The 23,371-nt window shown below is 42.6% G+C and overlaps 1 protein-coding gene across 3 annotated transcripts in view; it reads left to right on the plus strand.

Annotated features, from left to right (window-relative positions):
* The first annotated feature begins 7,809 nt into the window (after window positions 1-7,809).
* Window positions 7,810-23,371, plus strand: part of LOC123181753 (serine/threonine-protein kinase TOR) — a 29,560-nt gene continuing 13,998 nt past the window's right edge. The window contains exons 1-28 of one of the 3 annotated variants that reach the window (XM_044594084.1): window positions 7,810-8,136; window positions 8,569-8,671; window positions 8,802-8,857; window positions 9,486-9,824; window positions 9,896-9,970; window positions 10,170-10,342; window positions 11,475-11,573; window positions 11,833-11,992; window positions 12,155-12,298; window positions 12,375-12,547; window positions 12,624-12,819; window positions 12,889-13,086; window positions 15,225-15,377; window positions 15,752-15,873; window positions 15,980-16,079; window positions 16,149-16,244; window positions 16,387-16,517; window positions 18,004-18,106; window positions 18,187-18,387; window positions 18,467-18,559; window positions 18,657-18,692; window positions 20,785-20,886; window positions 20,993-21,103; window positions 21,880-22,042; window positions 22,126-22,247; window positions 22,354-22,406; window positions 22,623-22,746; window positions 22,821-23,003. In XM_044594084.1, coding sequence (XP_044450019.1) covers window positions 8,626-8,671; window positions 8,802-8,857; window positions 9,486-9,824; window positions 9,896-9,970; window positions 10,170-10,342; window positions 11,475-11,573; window positions 11,833-11,992; window positions 12,155-12,298; window positions 12,375-12,547; window positions 12,624-12,819; window positions 12,889-13,086; window positions 15,225-15,377; window positions 15,752-15,873; window positions 15,980-16,079; window positions 16,149-16,244; window positions 16,387-16,517; window positions 18,004-18,106; window positions 18,187-18,387; window positions 18,467-18,559; window positions 18,657-18,692; window positions 20,785-20,886; window positions 20,993-21,103; window positions 21,880-22,042; window positions 22,126-22,247; window positions 22,354-22,406; window positions 22,623-22,746; window positions 22,821-23,003 — 3,552 coding nt within the window. In that variant the 5' untranslated portion in view covers window positions 7,810-8,136; window positions 8,569-8,625. The remainder of the gene's footprint in view (window positions 8,137-8,568; window positions 8,672-8,801; window positions 8,858-9,485; window positions 9,825-9,895; window positions 9,971-10,169; window positions 10,343-11,474; window positions 11,574-11,832; window positions 11,993-12,154; window positions 12,299-12,374; window positions 12,548-12,623; window positions 12,820-12,888; window positions 13,087-15,224; window positions 15,378-15,751; window positions 15,874-15,979; window positions 16,080-16,148; window positions 16,245-16,386; window positions 16,518-18,003; window positions 18,107-18,186; window positions 18,388-18,466; window positions 18,560-18,656; window positions 18,693-20,784; window positions 20,887-20,992; window positions 21,104-21,879; window positions 22,043-22,125; window positions 22,248-22,353; window positions 22,407-22,622; window positions 22,747-22,820; window positions 23,004-23,371) is intronic. The other 2 variants (XM_044594086.1, XM_044594085.1) reach the window with 2 other exon arrangements.

A 23,371-nucleotide genomic window follows, 5' to 3' on the forward strand; every position in this document is an offset into this window, starting at 1 on the left:
CTCCAACTCAGCAAACTTGCTTATGTGTGGCAATAAGTTAATGAGGAGAGAGATAGTTTCAGTAACTTAGATAGTTACTGTAGCATCACATGTCCCAATGCAATATGAGTCTGTAACCTAAGAAATGAAGCTTTGCATGACACTACACTTATGTTACTACCCACTATGAAGGTAGTAACATATATAGTCTAGGGATATGTGTATGTTACTAGTGTACTACTCTCCATTGTGGCTAGTCTCATACTCCCTCCTTTCCGATTTAGGCTGGTTGTAATGGTATTATCATAAGCGGTATCATCAAAATATCGAACGAATACCAAATTCACATGACTACGTATAGCAAGACTTATCCCATGTCCTTAGGAACAAACGTAACTACTCACAAATCATATTCATGTTCATAATCAGAGGGGTATTAATATGCATAAAGGATCTAAACATATGATCTTCCGCCAAATAAACCAACTAGCATCAACTACAAGGAGTAATCAACACTACTAGCAACCCACAGGTACCAATCTGAGGTTTTGAGACAAAGATCGGATACAGGAGATGAACTAGGGTTTGAGGAGAGATGGTGCTGGTGAAGATGTTGATGGAGATTGACCCCCTCCTGATGAGAGGATCGGTGGTGATGACGATGTTGATGATTTCCCCCTCCCGGAGGGATGTTTCCCCGGTAGAACAGCTCCGCCGGAGCCCTAGATTGGTTTCGCCAGGTTCCGCCTCGTGGCGGCGGTGTTTCGTCCCGGAAGCTTCCCTCTGATTTTTTCCAGGGCGAAAGACTTCATATAGCAGAAGATGGGCACCGGAGGCCTGCCAGGGGGCCCACAAGGCAGGGGGCGCGCCCAGGGGGGTAGGGCGCGCCCCCCACCCTCGTGGATGGTGGGTGGCCCCCCTCTGATTGATTCTTTCGCCAATATTTTTTTATTAATTCCAAATACTGGCCTTCGTGAAGTTTCAGGACTTTTGGAGCTGTGCAGAATAGGTCTCTAACATTTGCTCCTTTTCCAGCCCAGAATTCCAGCTGCCGGCATTCTCCCTCTTCATGTAAACATTGTAAAATAAGATAGAATATGCATAAGTATTGTGACATAACGTGTAATAACAGCCCATAATGCAATAAATATCGATATAAAAGCATGATGCAAAATGGACGTATCAAACGACGATCCTCATCCCTTTCGACAACACATGTACATGTTTTCAAATAGCCCCTCCAAAAAAATGTTTTCAAATAGCACACGGTTCACACACAAAAGCCGTGTGCCTACTTGGCCGTGCACACACAAAGTCTTCATTTCAAACGAAATTATTCTGTTTGTGCACACGAGCGCTTAGAGGCAACCATTTGCATAGGCCTTTCCGCGCGCGCGGCGACCGGAGATATTTTTCACCCTTTTCACCTAGGCCGCCAACACCCTCCCATCGTCCGCCCATGTTTCACTCAACTAGTCCACCCAATCTCTTTCGCCAGCTCCTCCCTCCCCCAGATCCACAGCAGAACCCTCTTCGGCACCGCCGTGCTCACCCCGGCCGTGTGCCCGCTCTTCGCGTCAAGCCTACCTCCACTGTCGTTCCCAACACGCAGCGGCCCGCGCCTCGCCGTCTTCGTTTACTCGCCAGCCACCCTCGAGCATATCAATGCAATAACCCTCGCCTCTCCTGTGGTCCGGCCGGGTTTGCATTAAGAAGCCTGTTAGTTATTGCTCTCCATCGTGGTGAGGCATATTTCCTCGCAATCCCTCTTCCAATTTCGTTCTGTATGTTCCCAAATTGGCTATAAATAACGGAGAGCGTATATATGTTCATTATCTACCTTCCTTACTACATATAAGTTGTATTTGTTCCAATAAGTTACTGCCTATTTACAGATCGCGGGCGCCCGAGTCACACAAACTTAACAAATTAGCCGTACATTTTCTAAATTATTGCATGGCATGTTTAGAAAGCTTGATACCAAGTTGTTAGTTTTATGCTTATCCTCCTTTCCTGAGTTTCGCATGTGTTCTCTGTAGATGCCGAGTAGCAGCGACAGCACTCATTCAGGCCATGTATCTTCATCTGATTCGGACAACCCTAGGTCTTCAGCAGATTGTGAGGGATCAAGTAGTCTTGAACGGGATAGAGCTGCAGCAATTACCCTTTCGGTCAGGACACGGAGGAACGCCCCAAGGAAGCCCACACACCAGCCTAAAGGTGTATATGAAGTAACCAAGATTGATTTAAAATCCTGGGCTCCAACTAAACCAAATAAAGCACGCATGAGGTTCAGGAGTGTGTGTGGATTTGTTGGCAGGGCAAGGCTCAACATTAATCTGCCAGGGTTTCGGAAGGCTGACACAGAAACACGGCGAAGGATAGTCCAAGAGATCATGGATCACTTCAACGTTCCAGAGTAGTGGAGAATGCAGGTGGAACACGCTGCACTGAAGAAGGCTAGGGATGCTTGGAGAAACTGGAAGCACGCGTGCTGTACAAGAAGTACTTGAGTGAAGGCAAGGACCCAATCCCCGCATACCCCCAAATTACAAAGGCAGACTGGGCAGAATTCAAAAGGGTCAGGGCAACTCCAGAGTTTGCTGCGAAGAGTTTCAAGCAATCAGAACTTCAGAAGAAGAACATACACCCCCACCGTATGGGTGTGGCAGAATACTACGACATGAAACTGATATGGGAACAGGAGGACAAAGAAGCAGTAGCGGCGGGTGGGAATCCGGCCTTTAGTGAAATCAAGGGCGAACGCGCCAGAGACTACTTGCGGGCATGTGCAAAGAGGCATGATGACGGAACTTATTACTTTGAAAATGCACGTGACGCCAAACTGTATGAAGTGATGGTAGAGGCTTCCAAGATCCCTGGAAGGTTCTACAGGAACTCAGGGCCATGTGACATTCTGTCCATTGCTCTGGACACAAAAGAGCCCCCTGGTCGTGCAAGGGGTATAGGTGTTAATGTCTCGCACAAGAGGGCTTTCACACTCAGCAAAGAAAAGAGGCTCATCATGAAAAAAGCGAGGAGTGAAATGAAGCAGAATGCATTGTTTAAAAATTTGAAGAAGGAGATTTATCCAGCTGTTAGAAAGGATGTTGAGGAGTCAATGATGATGCAAAAGACTCTAACACTGACAGATAGCCAGCAGATGTGAGGGGAGGCGGGCATGGATTATGCTGCTTATTGCGCGACAACACTGCACAAGAGTAGCGGTGCATCAGCTGACCCCAGCGACACTGAGACTGCAGCTGCTCGTGATGATGCTATATCTGATCTATCTGGAATGAAAGACAGACTGAAGGGCGTGCTTACACATTATGAACGTACATTAAAATGTGCAACAGCCTGGGTTTGCCCACCCTTCTTGGAAGATGGCCTCTTCTTGGACAATGTGCCATTGAAGCCGTGGATTCAATGAATTTGCCCTGAAGAATGTCCTAGGAGACTTCGATGAGCAAAGGACCTTGGGAGAAACACTGTTACATCACATAAAGTGGCCACGAAAGGAAATAGAGTTCATCGATGATATTCCTGAAGCCCCGCCGAGAGCAACCACTATCGCCCCTCAACCGGTGACACTCTCCTTGCCAGAGCAGCTCTCGCAGGCTGATGCATCAACCTGTGATCAGCCGGACCGACTTTGTGGCGTACTGGCCATGTCATCCTCCGCCCCAAAGCAGCCAGTGGCAAGGCCTAAAACTGCTGATGACGCACCACCGGTTCAGATGCTGGCCGCTGAAGCAGCGGGGGGAGACCCAGCTACAGCACATGCTCAGCAGAATATGATAATGCAATCTGAATATTGCAAATATAGATGAAGTACTGATAAAGGTGGGGATCCGAAATCGGTCTTGGTTTGGTCGTTGAACACAAACGAAGTACACGAAGTTGCAATGGCTAACTTTTAACTAAACAAATCCCAAGGAAAAAGGTACTAGATGGATATACTTATATAGGAGCAAGGGGTGGCGGCAAAGCAGGTGGGAGGACGTCCAAAGGCAGCCTAAAACTAACCCTAGGTCGTACAAGGCCAATGGGCCCAAGTGGAGGTGATGTAACACCTTTGGACTTGTAGTTTGACTCGGATTCTGTTGCAGCGTCAGATTGTTTCGTTAATAACTCAACGCTTCGGACGAATTTGAAGGTGAATCCAATTGGGTTGGAACGTGCATGAATTCTACTTTCCAACAAAAAATTAATCACCCAATTCGGCATCCGGATGAAAGATTTATTGGCGTTTTGAGTCAGGTATGTCTATGCAGTTCGAATCCGAGTTCAGAACGTGAGAGACTTGGACTCTATCTTCTCTTGGACCAAAAGTGACGTGAGAGGACTTTTTGATCAGCAAGTAAACGTCTCTTTCTCCCTTATCTTCATATGTGGATTGTACAAATGTCCCATACACCTGCAATTAGACATGACACAAAAGTTTGTGAAGTATTTTTGTCTTGGATGACATAAATAAATTATTGCATACTTTGCATTAGAAATCACCTCACAAATAAACATGTATGCAATATTTTTGGTCGTATCCAAGGTAGTCATGTCCTTATCGGTTCCTGATGAAGGATCTCGGCCCGATCCACTACTTCCCCGGGATCAGTGTGACGCGGAGCCGTGCCGACTTCTTCCTCTCTCAACAGAAGTATGCTGACGAGCTATTGGATCGCGCCACAATGGCGGCCTGCAAGCGAGTGTCCACATCGGTGGACGCCTGCTCCAAGCTGTCTACCGCTGCAAGCGCGCCCATCCGCGACACCTCAGAGTACAGGAGCCTGGTGGGCGTGCTCCAGTACATCACTCTCACGCGACTCGACCTCGCCTACACGGTCTAGCAAGCATGTCTATGCATGCATGACCCGCGTGAGCAGCACCTGTCGCTCGTCAAGAAGATTCTGCGCTATCTGCGCGGCACCTCGATGCATGGTCCTCGTCGCTCGACTTGGTGGCTTACTCTGATGCATATTGGTATGGTTGCCTCGACACGCGCCGCTCCACGTCAGGCTATGTTGTCTTCCTCGGCAACTCGCTCGTCTCCTGGTCATCGAAGAGCCAGCCAATTGTGTCCCGCTCTAGTGCGGAGGCGGAGTACCGCGCCATCGCCAACGCCATCGCGGAGTACTGCTGGCTCCGGCAGCTCCTCGGTGAACTTCGTGTGCCCCTACCAGCGGCCACGGTGACCCACTGTGACAACATCTCCTCGGTCTACATGGACGCTATCCCCGGTGCATCACCGTCGCACCAAACACATCAAGCTCGACACCCACTTCGTCCGTGAGAAGGTTGTCGTGGGCCACCTACACGTTCTCCATGTGCCGACCTCACAATAGTTCGCTGATGTCATGACGAAGGGGCTCCCGACGCCGGCGTTCTAGGAATTCCGGTCCAGCCTATGCATCCGTCCACCCGATGCTCAGACTGCGGTGGAGTGTTGACTGTAACTTCCCACTAGCACGCACGCACGCGCTCCCGCGTGCCCACGATGTAGCTCCACCATGCGCACTCAAGCCCACCTGTAACTGCACTCCGCGCACCTCTGTAACCCGGCTATATTAGCCTGAGTAATACACACGAGAGCACCTAAGGTGCATTCTCTCTTCTCTCGCCTATTCTACATATCTCAATCAGTTTTGTTAAAGCACATATATATGTGCTTTAGCAAAACTGTTACTTCCTCCTTCCATATATAGAGAGCCTAATGTGTTTTTCGAGTGTAACTTTGACCACATGTTAGAGCAATAATATATGACATGCAAGTTACATAAAGCACATAGTCAAAATTCATACGTGGAAGGATGATATAATTTTCACATTATACATCTCATATATTATTAATTTATTCAATAGTCAAAGACAACCTCGAAAAATGTATTAGACCCTATATATATGGATGGGGGTAGTTAATTACCTATTTGTCTATTTTTCCTAGCAACTAATAGAGTAGAATATTTTTAAACCCCGGTTTTGTGTGCGTACGTGGCTGCGTGAAGTGATAACATAATTGAGGAGTTTGTGGTGTCTTCCTATAAGCTACCTGTGAATTCGACACTTTACTTATCACGAAAGTGCTACAACAGACCTATGCACTTATAGAACATGGCGTGTGACCAGTGTGTGGGCCCACATATGCTCTTTCTGCTAGCTCCAATACCCTGGCTACATCCTAACTTGAAACTTCGCGATATATTTTTCCTATTTTTGTCTCGAAAAGATATTATTCTGCATATTCCAAAAAGATGCAGGAAACAACAAGTGACATTAGGTACTGGATTAATATGCTAATCTAATAAATCAATATAAGTTTATGCTAAAGTAATACAGTAGTGATATAAAAGTAGCATTAACATAGCATCATCTATAGATAATTTGAGACGTAACAACTACTGTCCGAGCTTAGTTTGAAATGATACAAAGAAAGGGGTTTTAAAGTGACCCGACAAATTTTGAAGGATTTCGCTATCATTTTTTCTTCTAAATTACAAAATAAAGGTTCATGTCATGGTCTCATGAGGCGGGGCCTGATTATTGATCCATGCTAGGTTGGTGTATGCTCTCAAGTAGCTCCTGTGGTGGCCTTTTTTGCGGCACTTCGGATGACACATATAAGTTTCGTGAGAAGTATTAAATGACACAACAGTTAGAAGATCTGTCATCAAGATGGTGTTTAGAACATTGTTATATGTATAGAATGAAAATCCGAGATATTGCCTTTATTGGTTGGAACCTATAGCGATAACCATCATCATTATATTGTTGAAGGCGTCGTCTTCGTGCCGCTTTTTGTTGCGGCATTTTCTTTTGATTCAACAACAAGGATGCAATCCTTGTTTTAGCCGTCACATGTTGGAATTGGTGGCGTCGATGCGAATGTGTTATCCCTTTTCAGAAAACCTTGTTACGGAAGAACGATGATCATTGTGTAAATGTTTAGATCACGTTTTATCATGATGCTGTTGTGTATCCATTATAATTCGCTTTGGCCTTATTGCGATGCATCAACTTCAAAAAAAATATTTGATTGCTTGCATCCAAATATGTGGAGGCCATAAGGTTTTGAAAAAAGTCTAGGTTTTCCTAAACTCTTTTGGAACCTGTTCCAACTTCTATTCTTGCTCGCTGTTCATTCATATAGTAACATTGCATCCACCTACAGAAAAAAATGAGTACAATTGCTAAGAAAGAATTTTGTTTCTCGAAAAAATAGTTTAGCTTAGTAAATCCCATAATTAAATTCAAAAAGGAAAACAAAAAGAAAAAGGAAACACGGATCCCTTATTTATACCATGCGGTGCTGCATCCACGCTCCGCGTGGACCCATACTCCTCCTACTGTACTCACCGTCGCTTCCTCCTTCCACGTGAGGTCGCCTCACCGCCCCCTCGACATCGCCTTACGTGCACATGCGCTCCGGTGGCCGGTTGCGTGACGCTTTCTCGCTTCTCCCTCCCGCTTTAAGCCATGACTCTCGTCTCATCTGGAGGATTCAAACCCCCGCGCTGTCTCTTTCCCTCCTCGCCCGCATCTCCACCCCTCGTTCCTCCTTTTGTTTTCTTCTGCACCACTCCTTTCTTCTCCGCTTTCCGCCGCGGCATCGGCTCCGGAGCAGGGGCAGATCTACAAGGCGGGCATGATAGGCGTGAGCCACCCTGACATTTTAGACTGGCCTACAAAAAATGGCATGTATAGACCGGTCTATATTTTTTTTGAGTGAAAAAGGAATAGACCAGTCTATACATACCATAGGAAATTACACCTGGACCAGATTAAAAAAAAAAGAGCCCAACAAACAATGGCTTACTCGTCCCGACCCATCTCAGCTGGCTAGCCCAACAAACAACGCACGCAGGTGACACTGGGACAGACGCACCGAGCTCCTGCTCGCACCCGACCTCGCCGGCTCGCCGCCTGCCTCGCCGGCCTGCCTCGCAGGACGCCTTCGCCCGTCGCCGTCTGCCTCGCCGTCGCTATACGCCTAGGAGCCGCCCCTGCCCGCCCGGCGCTCGGCGCTGCCGCGCTCCCCTGGCGCCCCTGCAAGCCGGCGCCTGCCGCCCAGTCCGCTCTCCGCCGACCCCGGCACTCGGCCGGAAGCAAGCCAGCAATCCTGCTCGGCGGCCAGTGTTTAGCCCGATTTGAGGACTTGAGGTAACTTGGCCACTGCAGCACTGCTCATTCCCCAATTTCTGATTTAGGGTTTGCTCTTTGCTGTCTATTGCATCAATCAGTTGGAAGAGTCAAGTCTATTGCGTCAACTAAACAATTAGACTTGCTATCCAGTACATGAACACACAGTCCTGTGAACACATACACATTAATTTTTCTACCCAGTACATGAACACCTGATCAGTGACATAATAATGATTTGTCTGATTGTTCGCCACTCTAACAAGTTCCTGTAACAAATTAACAATGCCATATCGTCTTCTTTGAACTTCTCAAGGTATGTAGTATGTAGGCTTCTCTTATGCAAAATTGAGAATTTTAGTACGTCTGTAAGACCATATTGATCTATTTCTATGTGCTGTTGGTAAATTAATTAGAATGTTGGCATGCCATATTTGTTGTCAATTTTTTTAGGTGGACCACCTTGTTTTAAAATCCTAGATCCGCCACTGCTCTGGAGTCGCCGTCGATATGAAGCCCTCGCCGCACTTCCCGGAGATCGGGAAGAAGTCCAAAGGTACTCCCCGTTCTCCAAGTCATGGTTCCACTGTCTCCCTTCCACTCCCGGATTGTTCCGTGCCGTTTTTTTCGAGCGAATTCTTTCTCCTCTGTGAGTGGCTAAAAACCAAGCTTCGTTTGGCGTGCAGATTTGATCCCCAAGGACCACAGTTTCAACATTGCGGCCTACATCTCATCTGGAGCGGTTCGTTCCCTACCTTCTCTTTGTTCTGATTTTGAGATTTCGGTGTTGCTGTTTGCGCGGTTAGGCTGGAGCTAGGGTTCCGGGCTCGAATGGATGAACAGTCATGAGGTCTCATCCTCTTGCCGGAAACTACTTGGATCAATCGTTTCGTTGCTTGTGATGGTGCTGTTTGTAGGTATTGATGTTGATAACGGGAATGGGGGTTTACCTGATCGAGTTATTTTGCTTGTGTTAGTAGTACTGTACGGATTAGCATGACCAATGGCGTGGAGTACTGTGGTTCTATAGCTTCCCATATATATACTTCATTGAGTGGTTGTTTCACGTCCTCAGAGCTGCTGGGCTATCAGATGTAGCATGAAATCTAGGAACAGGCGTTGGTCTTTTGGTGGAAATAACGCGAAGTTAGTAGTTCCCACATATGGTTTTTACGTCTATGGCAATGCAACATAGATGTCATTCCTAATTTTGTACCTTTGGGGTTTTTGAGGTTTGGCTCCTTGGATAGTTAACCACAAGACTCTTTGGTAGTTGATACTGTTTATTCCTTATGTTGACTGGCACCTATCTTTGTATATCGAACAATATGCTTTTCTAGATTGATACGTTTTGTACTCCTCTCTAATAGGATGTTATTGCTGCTGCCCTGCGAAAGCATGTCGAGGAGGAAGCTCGAGATCTCAGCGGTGAAGCTTTTCTTAGGTTTATGGATCAGCTCTATGAGCAGATATCTAGTTTATTGCAAAGTAACGATGTTTCTGAAAATTTGCTGGCTCTCCGTGCTATCGATGCATTGATTGATATGCCCTTCGGAGAAGGTGCTTCAAAGGTCTCCAAGTTCGCCAGTTTCTTGAGAAATGTGTTTGAAGTAAAGCGTGACCCTGAAATCCTAGTTCCAGCGAGTACTGTGCTTGGTCATTTAGCAAAAGCTGGGGGAGCAATGACTGCAGATGAAGTTGAGCGACAGGTATGTTATAGTTGGTTCTGATTTTCTTGAATATATGTCTTTCAATCTGCTAACAAGCAGTTTTTTTACAGATTAAAACTGCTTTAGGGTGGCTTGAGGGGGACCGAGTAGAGTATCGTCGGTTTGCAGCTGTTCTTATTCTCAAAGTAAGTTGTAACTTGTCAGCTTCCATAATCTATAGTTATTACAAGTTTTAATCAAGGTCATGATGGTAGACAAATTCTACGCAAAATTTCATTACGATAAACTTGATAATGAGTTGTATTTTCTAATGTTAAGCACTTCAGTGAATATGAGTGGGCTTATGATCTGTCTAAAATGTGTCCTTCTCGTATATATTTGTAGGAGATGGCTGAGAATGCTTCCACAACTTTCAATGTTCATGTTCCTGAATTTGTTGATGCTATATGGGTAGCACTGAGAGACCCCAAACAGGCTGTGCGTGAACGAGCAGTGGAAGCCTTGCGTGCTTGTCTTCATGTTATAGAAAAGCGGGAGACACGGTGGCGTGTACAGTGGTAAGCATACTTTTATCCTCACCTCTATTGCTGTATTGTATGAGATCAGCACTTGAAATAACTTACTCTAAACTGTCTGGTGGTTAAGAGGATTGTTATGGTGTCAATGCTTCGTCTATTAAGCTCTTATTTGCACCAAATACTGGGACCCATGTTTATTTACTTGAAGGGGAGCCTTGGCGCAGTGGTAAAGCTGTTGCCTTGTGACCATGAGGTCACGGGTTCGAGTCCTGGAAACAGCCTCTTGCAGAAATGTAGGGAAAGGCTGCGTACTATAGACCCAAAGTGTTTGGACCCGTCCCTGGACCCTGCGCAAGCGGGAGCTACGTGCACCAGGCTGCCCTTTTTTAGTGATCACTCATCCACTCCACTAAGTTTAGGAATAACTCCTTGGCCAAAATTGCAAATTGAAACTGATATCAAGACTTTGGTAACTTCTTACATTCAATCCCATCCATGCTCCCCACTAACTACTCTTATGACCAGCTAGCATTTGCAGCCTCAACTGGATCACTTAAGAGTTAAGACTGCCATTTCCTTACTCTGTTAGTCAGAATTTGACGAATTCACTTGTTAAGCATCTTGTTGATGGTTGATGTATCCCATCTTCTAAGGATTAAACATATGTTGCATGATTGCATGGGGTTCAATCTACCATTGGGTCTAAAGAAGTTATATATTGCATTTGGTTGTAAGATTACATATTGTGTCCCTCAGCAACTATTTATGCTAGTTTGTTAGGAACAATGTCCAAAGCACATCGGGGTCGTTTATTTGTTGCAAAGCACTGACCATATACTTCTGGGATACCATTTTGCAATGTGATTAATCTGCATGTTGGTCATTGGTCTCTTCAGCCAACAATTCAACTTCTCTGATTAGTGATGAGCTGAGCCTTTCTCTTAGTATTGCAGCAAACCCAACTCTGATTTGCAGTGTGTGTACCACACTACCACTGATTTCAGTGTGTGTACCACTGTATCTCTGCTCTCTGTAGTTTTTATAGCAAACAGTAGCCAGACTAGTCAGAACTAACTGGCATGCTGCTACCTTGGTGACTTGACTTGACTATATGAGCTAAGAATATTGCCGTTTTGTCTATCTTATTTTTTTCATGATGTTATTTTACCAGGTATTACCGCATGTGTGAAGCAGCGCAAGTGGGACTTGGCAAAAATGCTTCTGTTCATAGCATCCATGGGTCATTATTGGCTGTTGGAGAATTGTTGAGGTAACTTAAAATTCATTTTGCAGTGATTTCCCCCCGGAAGTTTGTCACAATATTCATAGTGCCGCAAGTAATTTTTTTCTTATGGCTGTTTGCTAGTGTACCACACTTTCCTGTATTTCTTTTACTATGGAACACATGTTTTAACTTCTGGTGTTTATGATCATCAATATAGCAAAACAGCATCAACCCCTTTCTTTTTCCCTTGTGGCAACAATACACAGCTTTGCATACTCTGATTCTGTTGCATGAAATATTGCAGGAATACCGGGGAATTTATGATGTCTAGGTACAGAGAAGTGGCTGATATAGTCCTCACGTACTTGAAACACCGGGATCAGCTTGTTCGTCGTAGTATAACATCTCTTCTTCCTCGAATTGCTCACTTCCTGCGAGACAGATTTGTGACCAACTACCTTAAGGTTTTCCCCGCTGCTAAATTTCTTGAACTAAACCATTTTCTTCTCTTTTGCACCTTATATGATTCATTTCTTGTATCAATTTTTTCTTAATTTTGAAGTTATAACAGAAACACAATAGTTTGAAAACCATGCAAGCTTGACATGCGTTGTTCTCATTCCCAGATATGCATGGAACATATCTTGTTTGTTCTACGTACCCCGGATGAGCGTGCTAGTGGGTTTGTTGCTCTGGGAGAGATGGCTGGTGCTTTGGGTGCAGAACTTGTGCCCAGTTTGCCCTCAATTACCCCACTTCTGCATGAAGCAGTATGCTTCATAACCCTTTTGTACTTTGGTGTTTACTTGAACTTTGTCCTGCTTAATGGCGCGTTTCTGTTCGCAGATTGCTCCTCGCAGAGGACGCCCATCTCTTGAGGCTATTACTTGTGTTGGAAGCTTTGCAAAAGCCATGGGTCTTGCAATGGAACGCCATATTCGTGGTGGGCTGCTAGATGCCATGTTTTCTGCCGGTCTTTCTGATAAACTTGTAGATGCACTTGAGTCTATAAGTACCAGGTATTGTTTCTTGGTTTGAATTCTCTTGCTTTATTCTGTCCTTGGCATGAAAACATTACCTCCCCATTTCCTACAGCATCCCGTCTCTACTGCCAACTATACAAGAGCGTTTATTGGATTGTATAGCTCAAGCACTTCCAAAGTCATCTACGAGGTCTGGTTCTACTGTTAATCGAGCAACCAGATCCAACAGTTTCCAGCACTTTGTGGATTCTAGTGGTCCAGTGCTTGTCCAACTTGCTCTGCGTACCCTGGCAAACTTTAACTTTAAGGTTCGAAATGCTCCACTGAGCTGTGTGATTGTCATCATCTTCGGACTTTAAATTATGCAGTGGTTTCAGGGTCATGAGCTCCTGGAATTGGCAAGAGAGAGTGTCATCCTTTATCTGGAAGATGAGGATAGCAGTACCCGAAAAGCTGCTGCGATATGCTGTTGCAGATTAGTTGCACACTCTCTTTCTGCTTCGTCTACTTCACAGTTCAGTTCAAATAGGTCAAATCGTATGGGAGGAGCTAAGCGCCGTCGTCTTGTAGAAGAGGTTTGTCTTCAACTTCATCATGTGTTCATTAATTATCTGACATGCATACTGAAGCTATCCTGTTTGATGCTTATTATTAGTACTTACTAGACATGCCTGCTATAACATGTATTTTTGGGAAGAGCTGAGATAAACGCTTTGAAACGAGTTACTATTAACTGCATGTGCAATTGTTTCGTTACAGAAGACATAGTCACAGATAAAATCCAAAATCTCAGTTTCTATGCAAGCATGTTCTGAAGCACACCCTTCTTGATCAGACTTAGTTATTCAATATAACATTCAAGCATGTCGTGAACCATATCTTTCTTGATTGGATTTTTATTGAAAATTCGTTACACGATACTGCTTCAGCTTGCCACATTAAATACCATATCTAAACTTCGGTACTGCCTACACCACCCTTTGTTTTACTACTTCTGGTAACATCATACATGACTTCTTGCATTTGGGGTGAAGCTAATAATTTGTTGAACCATCATGCAAAATTCTGCTATTGGCATAATATTTTTTTTTACTCTGAACTATTAGCTGAAAAAACTGAAGCAACAGTTTTTTAACACAGGTAAGCTGAAATTAACCATAGTTCATTAATGAATTTCTTGATTTTGTATTTTCCAGTTTGAAAACATAAGTTGACCTGGTAATAGCATTCTAAAGAACCATATAAAAGATTCAAGCCTTCGGCGACCATATATCTATGTTGCTTTGAAGTAAATTATTATTTTGCTCTACAACACATGAGCACCTGTGCCTTGGCCCTCTTAAGAAAAAACATGTCAACAACTATTGTGTGCTTACTGTGGAACCTCATCATAGCCTTGGTCAGCTCTCTCGCATAGGCCCATAGTCCCACCACACATGTCTCTTATCTTTGTGAAATGGCTATTTCTAAGTAAAATTTGACTTATATTGTGAAATGGAGGAATTGCATTCTCATCAAAAAACCATTGGTACCCTCAACACAAATTTCACACCTGGACATAGTAATGGCATTAACTGGCTACTCCATACACTAATTAGCCTTATGGTATAGATAACATATTAGAGACAATTGACTAGTATCACTTGGTACATGTTTTAGTTCGAAACATAACTTGCATGGTAGTGTAGAATGCGGGAAACTGAGTTAACGTCTCATAAGATATGACATGGTAGACGACTCCTACCATCTTTCATTGCACTGAATATGTTAATTTATGCATGCATGTCTGTATACAATTTACAATTTAATCATGAATGATGATTTTTACACTGAATGAGTAAAGTTTCTCATGTGGAGCTGTAGTATTTATAAACATTGACATGAAGCAAACTATGTATGAGAAGAGGATAGGCGTGAAAGGGTAGAGGAGGTAGTTCACATCATATATGGCACAGTGGGGAACTAGGATATTTATACCTGTTAACATATTTCATGATTGTTTAAGTTGCCCCACACATGCTATGGGTGCGATGATATGCATTTCCACAAAACAAGGTTGGGCAGACAACATGATACATCAGGTAACAATACATGAGGGTTAGAAGAGCAGCAAACTCGGTACTACCATGGCATCAGAACATTGAGAGCCTCTACTCGCCATTGTCCATAGAAAATCACTATGTACCTAGTAACTGCATTACTGTCTTTATTAACAAATCATCAGATGTACTTAGTTACTGCCTTACTAGACAACATCAAGTGAGCAGACTAGGAATCACTAAATGTAAATGGAGGAGAAGATTGAAACTGGCCTAACTGGAGGAGGTGGTGGGTTCGTAGAGTGGAGTTCAGAGGCTGCATCGACTAGGAAGAATGGGAGGGAGGAGGTGGCACAATGGCTGTTGGAGACGGTGGTGTTGAGTGAGTGCGTCGGGTGGAGGCAAGGGTTACTTTGTTGGGTTAATACAGAATGATTTTGCCTACACACAGAAAGGACCTGCAATCAGGAGCTTGTCTATTGACTGACCAGCTGTGTGATAGTCACTCATGCTTAAGCCATCGATCCCTGTCGGTTACACATTATTTTTAGATTTGGACTTGGTTCATGGGGGTTGCACACCTTAAATTGTGTCATAGGCACTATAGTGATAATTCCTCTGATGCATTTTGGTTGACATAGTATTCATCATGTCATTCTTGTATCCCTCTGCAGATAGTGGAAAAACTTCTTATTGCTGCAGTTGCTGATGCTGATGTTGGTGTTAGGAGTTCAGTCTTCAGGGCTCTGTACCGCAATCCGACTTTTGATGATTTCTTGGCCCAAGCTGACATCCTGACTTCAATTTTTGTTGCCTTAAATGACGAGGTACACTGTATGGCATGTTTATCAGTTACCATATAGAGTAGGCTATTAGACACTTATAGCTATGTTACCAGATGCTTTTGGCACATTTGTTTAGTTTGTTCTTATTTTTTCTTCTTCTATGAAAGTATTTTTTTGGAGCAGGGACGTTGTGAAAGTAGTGTTTAAATACCACATCTTTGCAAGCAAAAAAGAATAGTCCTTGGTTATTATATCCATGCTGAGAAATATCTACATTAGGACCTGGATATTTTGTTGTTCTCTTTGCACTATTCCAGTTCACGTTCCCTTCATATATCTGTTAGTAGCAAGTAATTTCTAAACATTATATGACCCTTGCTATTGCTGACAATTTTTTTCTTTGCTCCATGCTTTAGGAGTACGGTGTAAGAGAATTGGCAATTTTAGTTGCAGGCAGATTGTCTGAAAAAAACCCTGCATATGTACTGCCTGCCCTTCGTCGCTATCTTATACAGTTGCTCACTTATCTTGATCAAAGGTTTGTAGCATCTAAAATTGTTGCGCTAATAATGATCAGTGCTGGTTTCAATTCATATTGTGTTACTACAGGGTCATGCTTCTAAATATCTTTGTGCTGTCTGCAGTATGGATAGCAAGTGTAGAGAGGAAAGTGCTAGATTGTTGGGCTGCTTAATTAGGAGCTGTCCATGGCTAATACTTCCTTATATTGCTCCAATTCACAAGGTTAGTAAGACATGAGATCATTTACACTGTTTCTTGTGCTAGCCTTCCTACTTCCATGTTTTCTATCAGGCACTGGTGGCTAGACTTTGTGAAGGAACAGGACCAATGGCCAATATTGTGCTTGCTGCGGGAGTGCTTGCCACTGTCGGGGAACTGGCCAAAGTGGTATGTCTTTCTCTATCATGTGATGTTTGGTTCATTTTAGCCCCTCTACTTTTACATAAGTTCAAATTGGTCCAATCTTGTCGGGTAACAAAGGGTCCAACCAGGACTTCTGACTTGTGATGATTTATGTTCTGCGTGATAGGGTGGTTTTGCAATGAGGCAATATCTTCCTGAGCTAATGCCTCTGGTTGTGGATGCTCTTTTGGATGGAGGTTCTGTGAGCAAAAGGGAAGTTGCAGTAGCAACCCTTGGACAAGTTATTCAAAGCACAGGGTACATGCCTTTTTTTGTCTTCTCACATTTGTGTGCATATTGAGTTGCATGTCTCAAATTCACAACATGACATCAATTCTGTATCACAAGATTTTCGCTGTTAAAATTTTCTGCCTGTCCGTTAAAGTTTGTTATTGCTTTGTTCTTATTGTTAGCATATTTAGTGTTGTTTCCTACTCCAAACTTGAGGTTTGAAATATTAATTGTGACCTTAGTTTTAGAGAAAAAGAAAATGTGAGTATTCACAGTATTTTGTTAGCAATATAGTATACTTCCTCCATTTCGGTGCATAAGGCATGCACATAGTTCTAGGTCATCAATTTAACTAGCTAAATATGTATTATATGTAATAAAGTATATATATTTAGAAACTGTATTCACATATGAATCCAGTGATATGCTTTTGATGACATATAACACAATTTTAGTTAGTCAAATCGACGACCTAGAACTACGCACATGCCCTATGCACTGAGACGAGGGAGTACAATTCATGGGCCTCTGCAGCGACAGACCATGAGAAATGCGGAACCACCTCTTAGTTGTGCCCCTTTCAGCCTTGCCTAACTGTATAAAAAATTAAGCATCCAGTGGACCACCGAGGATGACCTTGGTCAAATAGATGCGACGAGGCTGAACTGATTTTTAGCAGCATTTCACCATATCTAACAGTAGAACTCAAAGTTTTTTTTTTTTTGACCATGTTCCCCTGATACTGCTTCATGGGAACACCTATTTAGCAGAGAGCTAAGCTTCAGCTTGTTGTCCTTTAGATTCAAGGAGGAGCTCTAGGCTCCTCTCGGTAGCTGGATTGACTCTTTATATTAACCTCCTGGCTTGTATATAAACTGCTCTCTGTTTTTAACTCTTTGTAAATATCTCGGTATATATCCCCCTCTCTCTTGTAAATATATACTATCGGGGCCTTCCCTACAGTTTTTTTGTAAAGAAAGTAGACATATGCCAATCCTAGGTTTGATGTTCCCATGAGCCAAGCCGTCCTATAAACATTACATTCGTAACACTCGGTAGTTATAGAATCATTGTGAGTCCCCCTTAAATACTTCACTTTCTTGGGTGGTATCTTACCCTTTGTGTTTGGTACAACTACCTGCTCCGCTTCCTGCCTTGGGGGCACACATGGCTCTCAAGTCTTGACCCTTGATAATAGTTTGCTAATATGTAAAAAGAAAAAAACTCATCAATAGGGACTATGCCCTGTGCCTTTTTAAATTAAGAAGAAACAATGAAAGCACATACCCTGCGGCGCAGAGGGCTCGAACGCTGCTGGTGGTCTTTGCACACACCCAGGTGCGAGGCGCTAGCCAACTGGTGGACGCCCAGTTACTAATGTGGAAGATAGCTGCGTTATAACGTCCAAGTACTTGTTTTCATATATGTTGTAGAGTAATTAATTTCACTATGTATGTATTGCCATGGCTTGGTCATCGCTTATATTTTCTGATTTTTCATGGATGGTCATCAGCTATGTTATTGCTCCCTATAATGAATATCCTCCGTTGCTTGGCTTACTCTTGAAGTTGCTGAATGGTGAATTGGAATGGTCGACTAGATTGGAAGTTCTGAAGGTATTTATTTGGCTGATGCGTTGCTGTTTCATGAAAAACAATTATAGTGCCGTTGTGTTATAAGGTGATATATTTTGCAGGTTTTAGGGATTATGGGTGCGTTGGACCCTCATGCACATAAGCGTAATCAACATAATTTAACTGGTCAACATAATTTACCTGGTCAACATAGAGAGGTTCTACGTCCAACAGTTGAGACTGCACAACATATCGTTTCCATGGAAGAGGCACCAACTGATTTCTGGCCATCTTTTTCGGCGTCTGAGGACTACTATTCAACGGTATGATTTTGTGTTACCTATGTTGGAAACAGGAAGGACCCTTGTGTTAGTCCCTTTAACCGTAATTCTCAATTGCTAGGTTGCAATTAGTTCTCTCATGCGAATTCTCCGAGATCCTTCCCTTGCAAGTTATCATCAAATGGTTGTTGGCTCTCTTATCTTCGTTTTTAAGGTAATATTTCTATTTTGAATAATTTGTCCTTAGACTATGTTTCTGCATTATCACTTTAATAAATTTTTTGTGTTCTCTGTGATACATATGGATCTAGTCAATGGGCCTTGGCTGTGTTCCCTATCTACCAAAGGTGAGACTCAATTTCCTCTACTGTACTGCAACTCTGCAAGTTCTATGCATTTATAGTAGTCATGTTTCACCACAATACTGTCCAGATATGATCCACCATCTCTGGCTGACTGGAATACTCATGCATGAGACATTCTATTTCTAGCTGATACTTTGGCCATGCATGGCCTTGAGTTGTTAGCTTTCCAAGGAACCGTAACTGATTTGGGTCAACAACCTGTTTGTTGCATCAACTGAAGTCCTTCCACAACCAAATCATGAATTATGTGATTTGGAGAGTTTTAACAACAATGCCAAATTTCAAGCTTAATTGCAGGATAACCTTTTTTATGTCATGAGAAAGTATTGCCTAGCAAGTTTCTTCAAACAGTATCAGTTGTTTTTCCCAAGATTTCCTGCGATCTCCATTTCTCCAGTTATCCAAATTCTTGATGGGTCCCAAGATCATTTATTGAACAGATAAAGTTTTCCTCTGGTTGAGTGAATCACAACCAGAAAGCTAAACAACCTTTGTAGTTCCAAGCTTTCAATATACCCCCTTCATTCCAAAGTATTTGAAGTTCCAGATTTGTCCTAAATCAAATTATTTAAGTTTGACCTAGTCTCTAGAAAAAAATATATCAACATCTACAACACCAAATTAGTTTCGTTATATTTCATGAAATAATTTTTTGTTCTATATACTCGGTGGCGCTAAACTAAGCGCTCGCGCAAATCCTCTAATCATACTCTCCGGTGCTAATTACACGGCGTGCCGCTCGCGCAGTACAACCCACCACCACCGATCTATAGCATATGAAGGTAAAACCAATAGTAAATATGGTAACGGATTTAATTTTTGTTACCGCTGCAGTGCGCCAAACCTCTGCCTGGCGGAACTATTCCCTAATCACGGTAAAAATGCTAGCAATGAATGGTTATGGAATTAAATTTCTTTACCAGATTCCATGCACTGCACAACACGAAAGTGCCCCACGGCTCCTGCTACTAACCATGGTAAAAAAGACTGGCATGTATGGTAAAAAAGGGCACGGCAGCCCGGTGCACATAGCTCCCACTTGCGCAGGGTCCGTGTAACGGAAATAAAATCATTACGAGGTGCCACGCACCACTCCATGGTAACATTACCAGTCCCGTGCGTAAGCCTTATCATGCGCTCCAGGGGTAGGTAAAGTAAACCAAACCAGCAAATTCTTCGGTTTGATGGTAAAAGGTTTCTCCGAATGTTGTAATAATCTGTAGGTAGTTACGACTGATGCATAGGATAAGAAGTTGGTGGTAAACCTGATGAACACGGTAATAAACAGGTAGGATTTTCTAGTAAAAAGTGCAAGTGCACGTTCATGAGCGACGGTGTAAATTGGAACTCACATGCAGTAGTTATGTGTACATGTGACTTTCCAAACTAAGTAATATTACCATAAAATGTTAAAGATCTTACAGTAATGATGCATAGCTCTTTACGGCTAGGCCTAATACTACTAGCATATAGGTTTCCAGTTGATATATTTGTACTAGTAAACATGGCATATAATGCTAGTAAAAAATTAGAGCAGAGGTTTGTTTTCTATGTACCACAATGGTTTCACTCTATAGAGATAACCTTTTACTATCAACTAGCATCGACCTAGCAGTCGTAGCCACAAGGCTTATTACTATTGAGGTATGGCTTGATTACTATTGAGGGCTGCCAGATTACGTTCGATTAATCAAATGTGGGGTGGTTATGTGTGCATGAATCAGGAGACCCATGTTGGTTTGGGTAGAGCACGGTGGCTCGCGCGTGGCGGACCAGCGCGCAGAATAATTTACTTTGCGCTCAGGCTCACGTTAGCGGTGCTATATATATACCTATATATATGTATGATGTTATAACTATTAGCACATTTTTCTGTAGACTTGGTCAAATGTGTAGAAGTTTGTTTGACTTAGGACAAAGCTAGAACTTCAAATAATTTGGAACGGAGGGAGTATTAGGGTTGGATATAAGGCAATTGGGTTGGCACTGCTATGTTTTTGTGTGAAAAGATAGAATACATGTTAGAGTTGCACCTTTCTTTTTTTTCTGAAATACTTCCTCTTTTGACTGGAAGGTTCTCCCTGAGCTATTCCGCGCCGTTCGTATGTGCGAGGATGGTGGTTTGAAAGAGTTCATAACCTGGAAACTCGGGACATTAATATCTATTGTTCGACAGGTAAGATGGCCCTTCTAGTGTTACCCTTTCTCTTCATTTCATTCTTCGAAGATTTTTGCTGTTGCAATTGGTATCCAGCGTATCTCATCAGATTTACTTATTTCAGCACATTCGGAAGTATTTACAAGACATACTCTCTCTTGTCTCCGAATTATGGACTTCCTCGTTCAGCCTTCCTGCACCAAAGCGGACTATACAGGGCCCACAGGGTTCTCCAGTAATAACACTTTTCCTCTGTTGTTATGTTCTGTTGCACACCTACATTTTCTAATTTCCCTGGATGAGGCATAATGGCATGCTTACATGGGAAAGAACACAAAAGGCAAACAGTAAACTGCAATTTTTTTCTTCAGTCATACAGTAGGCTTGATGCTCAGTTTCAACTATCCCACTTATTTTAGATTAGCTATGTTGATGACTATATTCTACGGTTGGTATCATCTTTTGTCGCCACATGCTTCTGTGCGCATGGCTATTTTATTCGTTACAGTGCAAACTCTGAACTGATCTTCTATAGGACAAGGTTAACGAAATAAGATCAGCCCCCCCCCCCCCCTGCCCCCCAGTTTTAAAATCATAAGTCAGCTGATAACAGTGGAATTTAATATGGGTACTTCCCGACAACGCATAGTTCACTGTAGTAATAATAGCTACATTATTGGCAGGGTAGCAATATTAGTGAGTTCTGTGTATTTAGTGCATGTCTTGCTAACCTGCTGAAAGATTGGGTGCACCCAAACTGATGAGTTCTGTGTATTTAGTGCATGTCTTGCTAACCTGCTGAAAGATTGGGTGCACCCAAACTGATTCTGTGGTTGGGTGAGTGACTATGTTTCCTGAGCGTCGTTTGTGAGAAGTCCAGTTTAAATGATATAATTTCTATGTATTCCTAATAATTATGTCATGGCAAACAGAAAATTTGTGGAGTAATAATTTTGTGATTCTGGTGTTTCATATCGTGGTTTTCTTAATTTTACTGTCTTGCATCTCCAGGTTCTTCATCTTGTTGAGCAACTATGCTTAGCATTGAATGATGAGTTCAGAGTGTATTTACTCCATATTTTGCCAAGTTGTATTCAAGTCTTGGGTGATGCTGAACGCTGCAATGATTATTGCTATGTGCCTGACATATTACACACACTCGAAGTGTTTGGCGGTTTGTATCCAACTCCTACCTTTTTTTTTCATGTCCCTAATTTATGTTGAAACTAGCATATGTTAACTTATGGCACCTTTTAGGAAATTTGGATGAGCACATGCACTTGGTTGCTCCAGTGCTTGTTCGTTTATTTAAAGTGGAGCTAGTTGACATCCGACGGCGTGCTATCATTACTTTAACTAAGCTTATACCTAAGGTGCAGGTCGGTTGATGTTCTAATCAAGTTTGATGTATCATATCTTTTTTGCAAAAGGTTGCTTCTGTGCTTTTGTATTGCTCATCATGCATCTTCGATATATCTTGTCCAGGTTGGTACTCATGTATCGGCGTTAGTGCATCATCTGAAGCTCGTCTTGGATGGGTAAGGTTTATGGTTACAAATAATTTAATGTATCTAGCATATTGGGTTTTCCTTGTGCTTTTTAAGTTCTTGTTCTCGTAGCATATCTATTATCACAATATTATTTTTATTTCTACTTAATTTGTAACTGGTTATTTTTACTTTTATCAGTTTAATTAATACATTTTGTCTTGTGCATCTCTTTTCTTTGATTGTTATTTCCCCTTATGTGAGTAGAAACAATGATGATTTACGGAAAGAAGCTGCAGAGGCGCTCTGCTCGCTCGCACATGCTCTCGGAGAGGAATTTACAATTTTCATACCATCAATACGCAAACTTCTTGTGAAGCACCATTTGCGGGTACCCTGTTTTAATATTATGCATTGTACCTTTTGATGTCTTTTGTCTAATTTTTCATGTTTTACTTCTTACAGTACAAAAAATGGGATGAGACTGAAAATCGATTACTAAGGCGAGAACTGTTCATCTCCGATAACTTGTCAGTACAGAAGTACACACAGTGTCCACCTGATGTCATTAGTGACCCCCTTGATGATTTTGAGGGTGTTCCTTCTGAGGAAGCTGATGAAACACAGCGGCAACCAAGAAGTCATCAAGTAATATGCTTTGTGGTTCCAGCTATATTTTATAGATTTCTTCACTTGTATTCTGCTTCTTACTAATTATTGTTTTCCATTGTTCTTTTGTCAACTTTGCCTAGCTTTTAAGACATCAGAGCTCACTCTTGCCCATAAAACCTTTGACTTTTTGGAAGATTGTTATTTCACCTGGGAAGACCTTGGTTCCTTTTCAAAAGAATTGAATCTTATCGTTCTTGTTCAGTGTTTCTGAGCAGCTACTGTGTACACACCCGCTTAAGTATTCATGGTAGCCACACATATCAATATGACCACTTGCTAACCACTTAATGTGATAGTTGCTTGTCTTTGTACTAGGCTGATGTATGTGTTTTTTGTTCTTCTAT

This window comes from Triticum aestivum, chromosome 1D, assembly GCF_018294505.1.
Source record: "Triticum aestivum cultivar Chinese Spring chromosome 1D, IWGSC CS RefSeq v2.1, whole genome shotgun sequence".
Taxonomy (NCBI): domain Eukaryota; kingdom Viridiplantae; phylum Streptophyta; class Magnoliopsida; order Poales; family Poaceae; genus Triticum; species Triticum aestivum.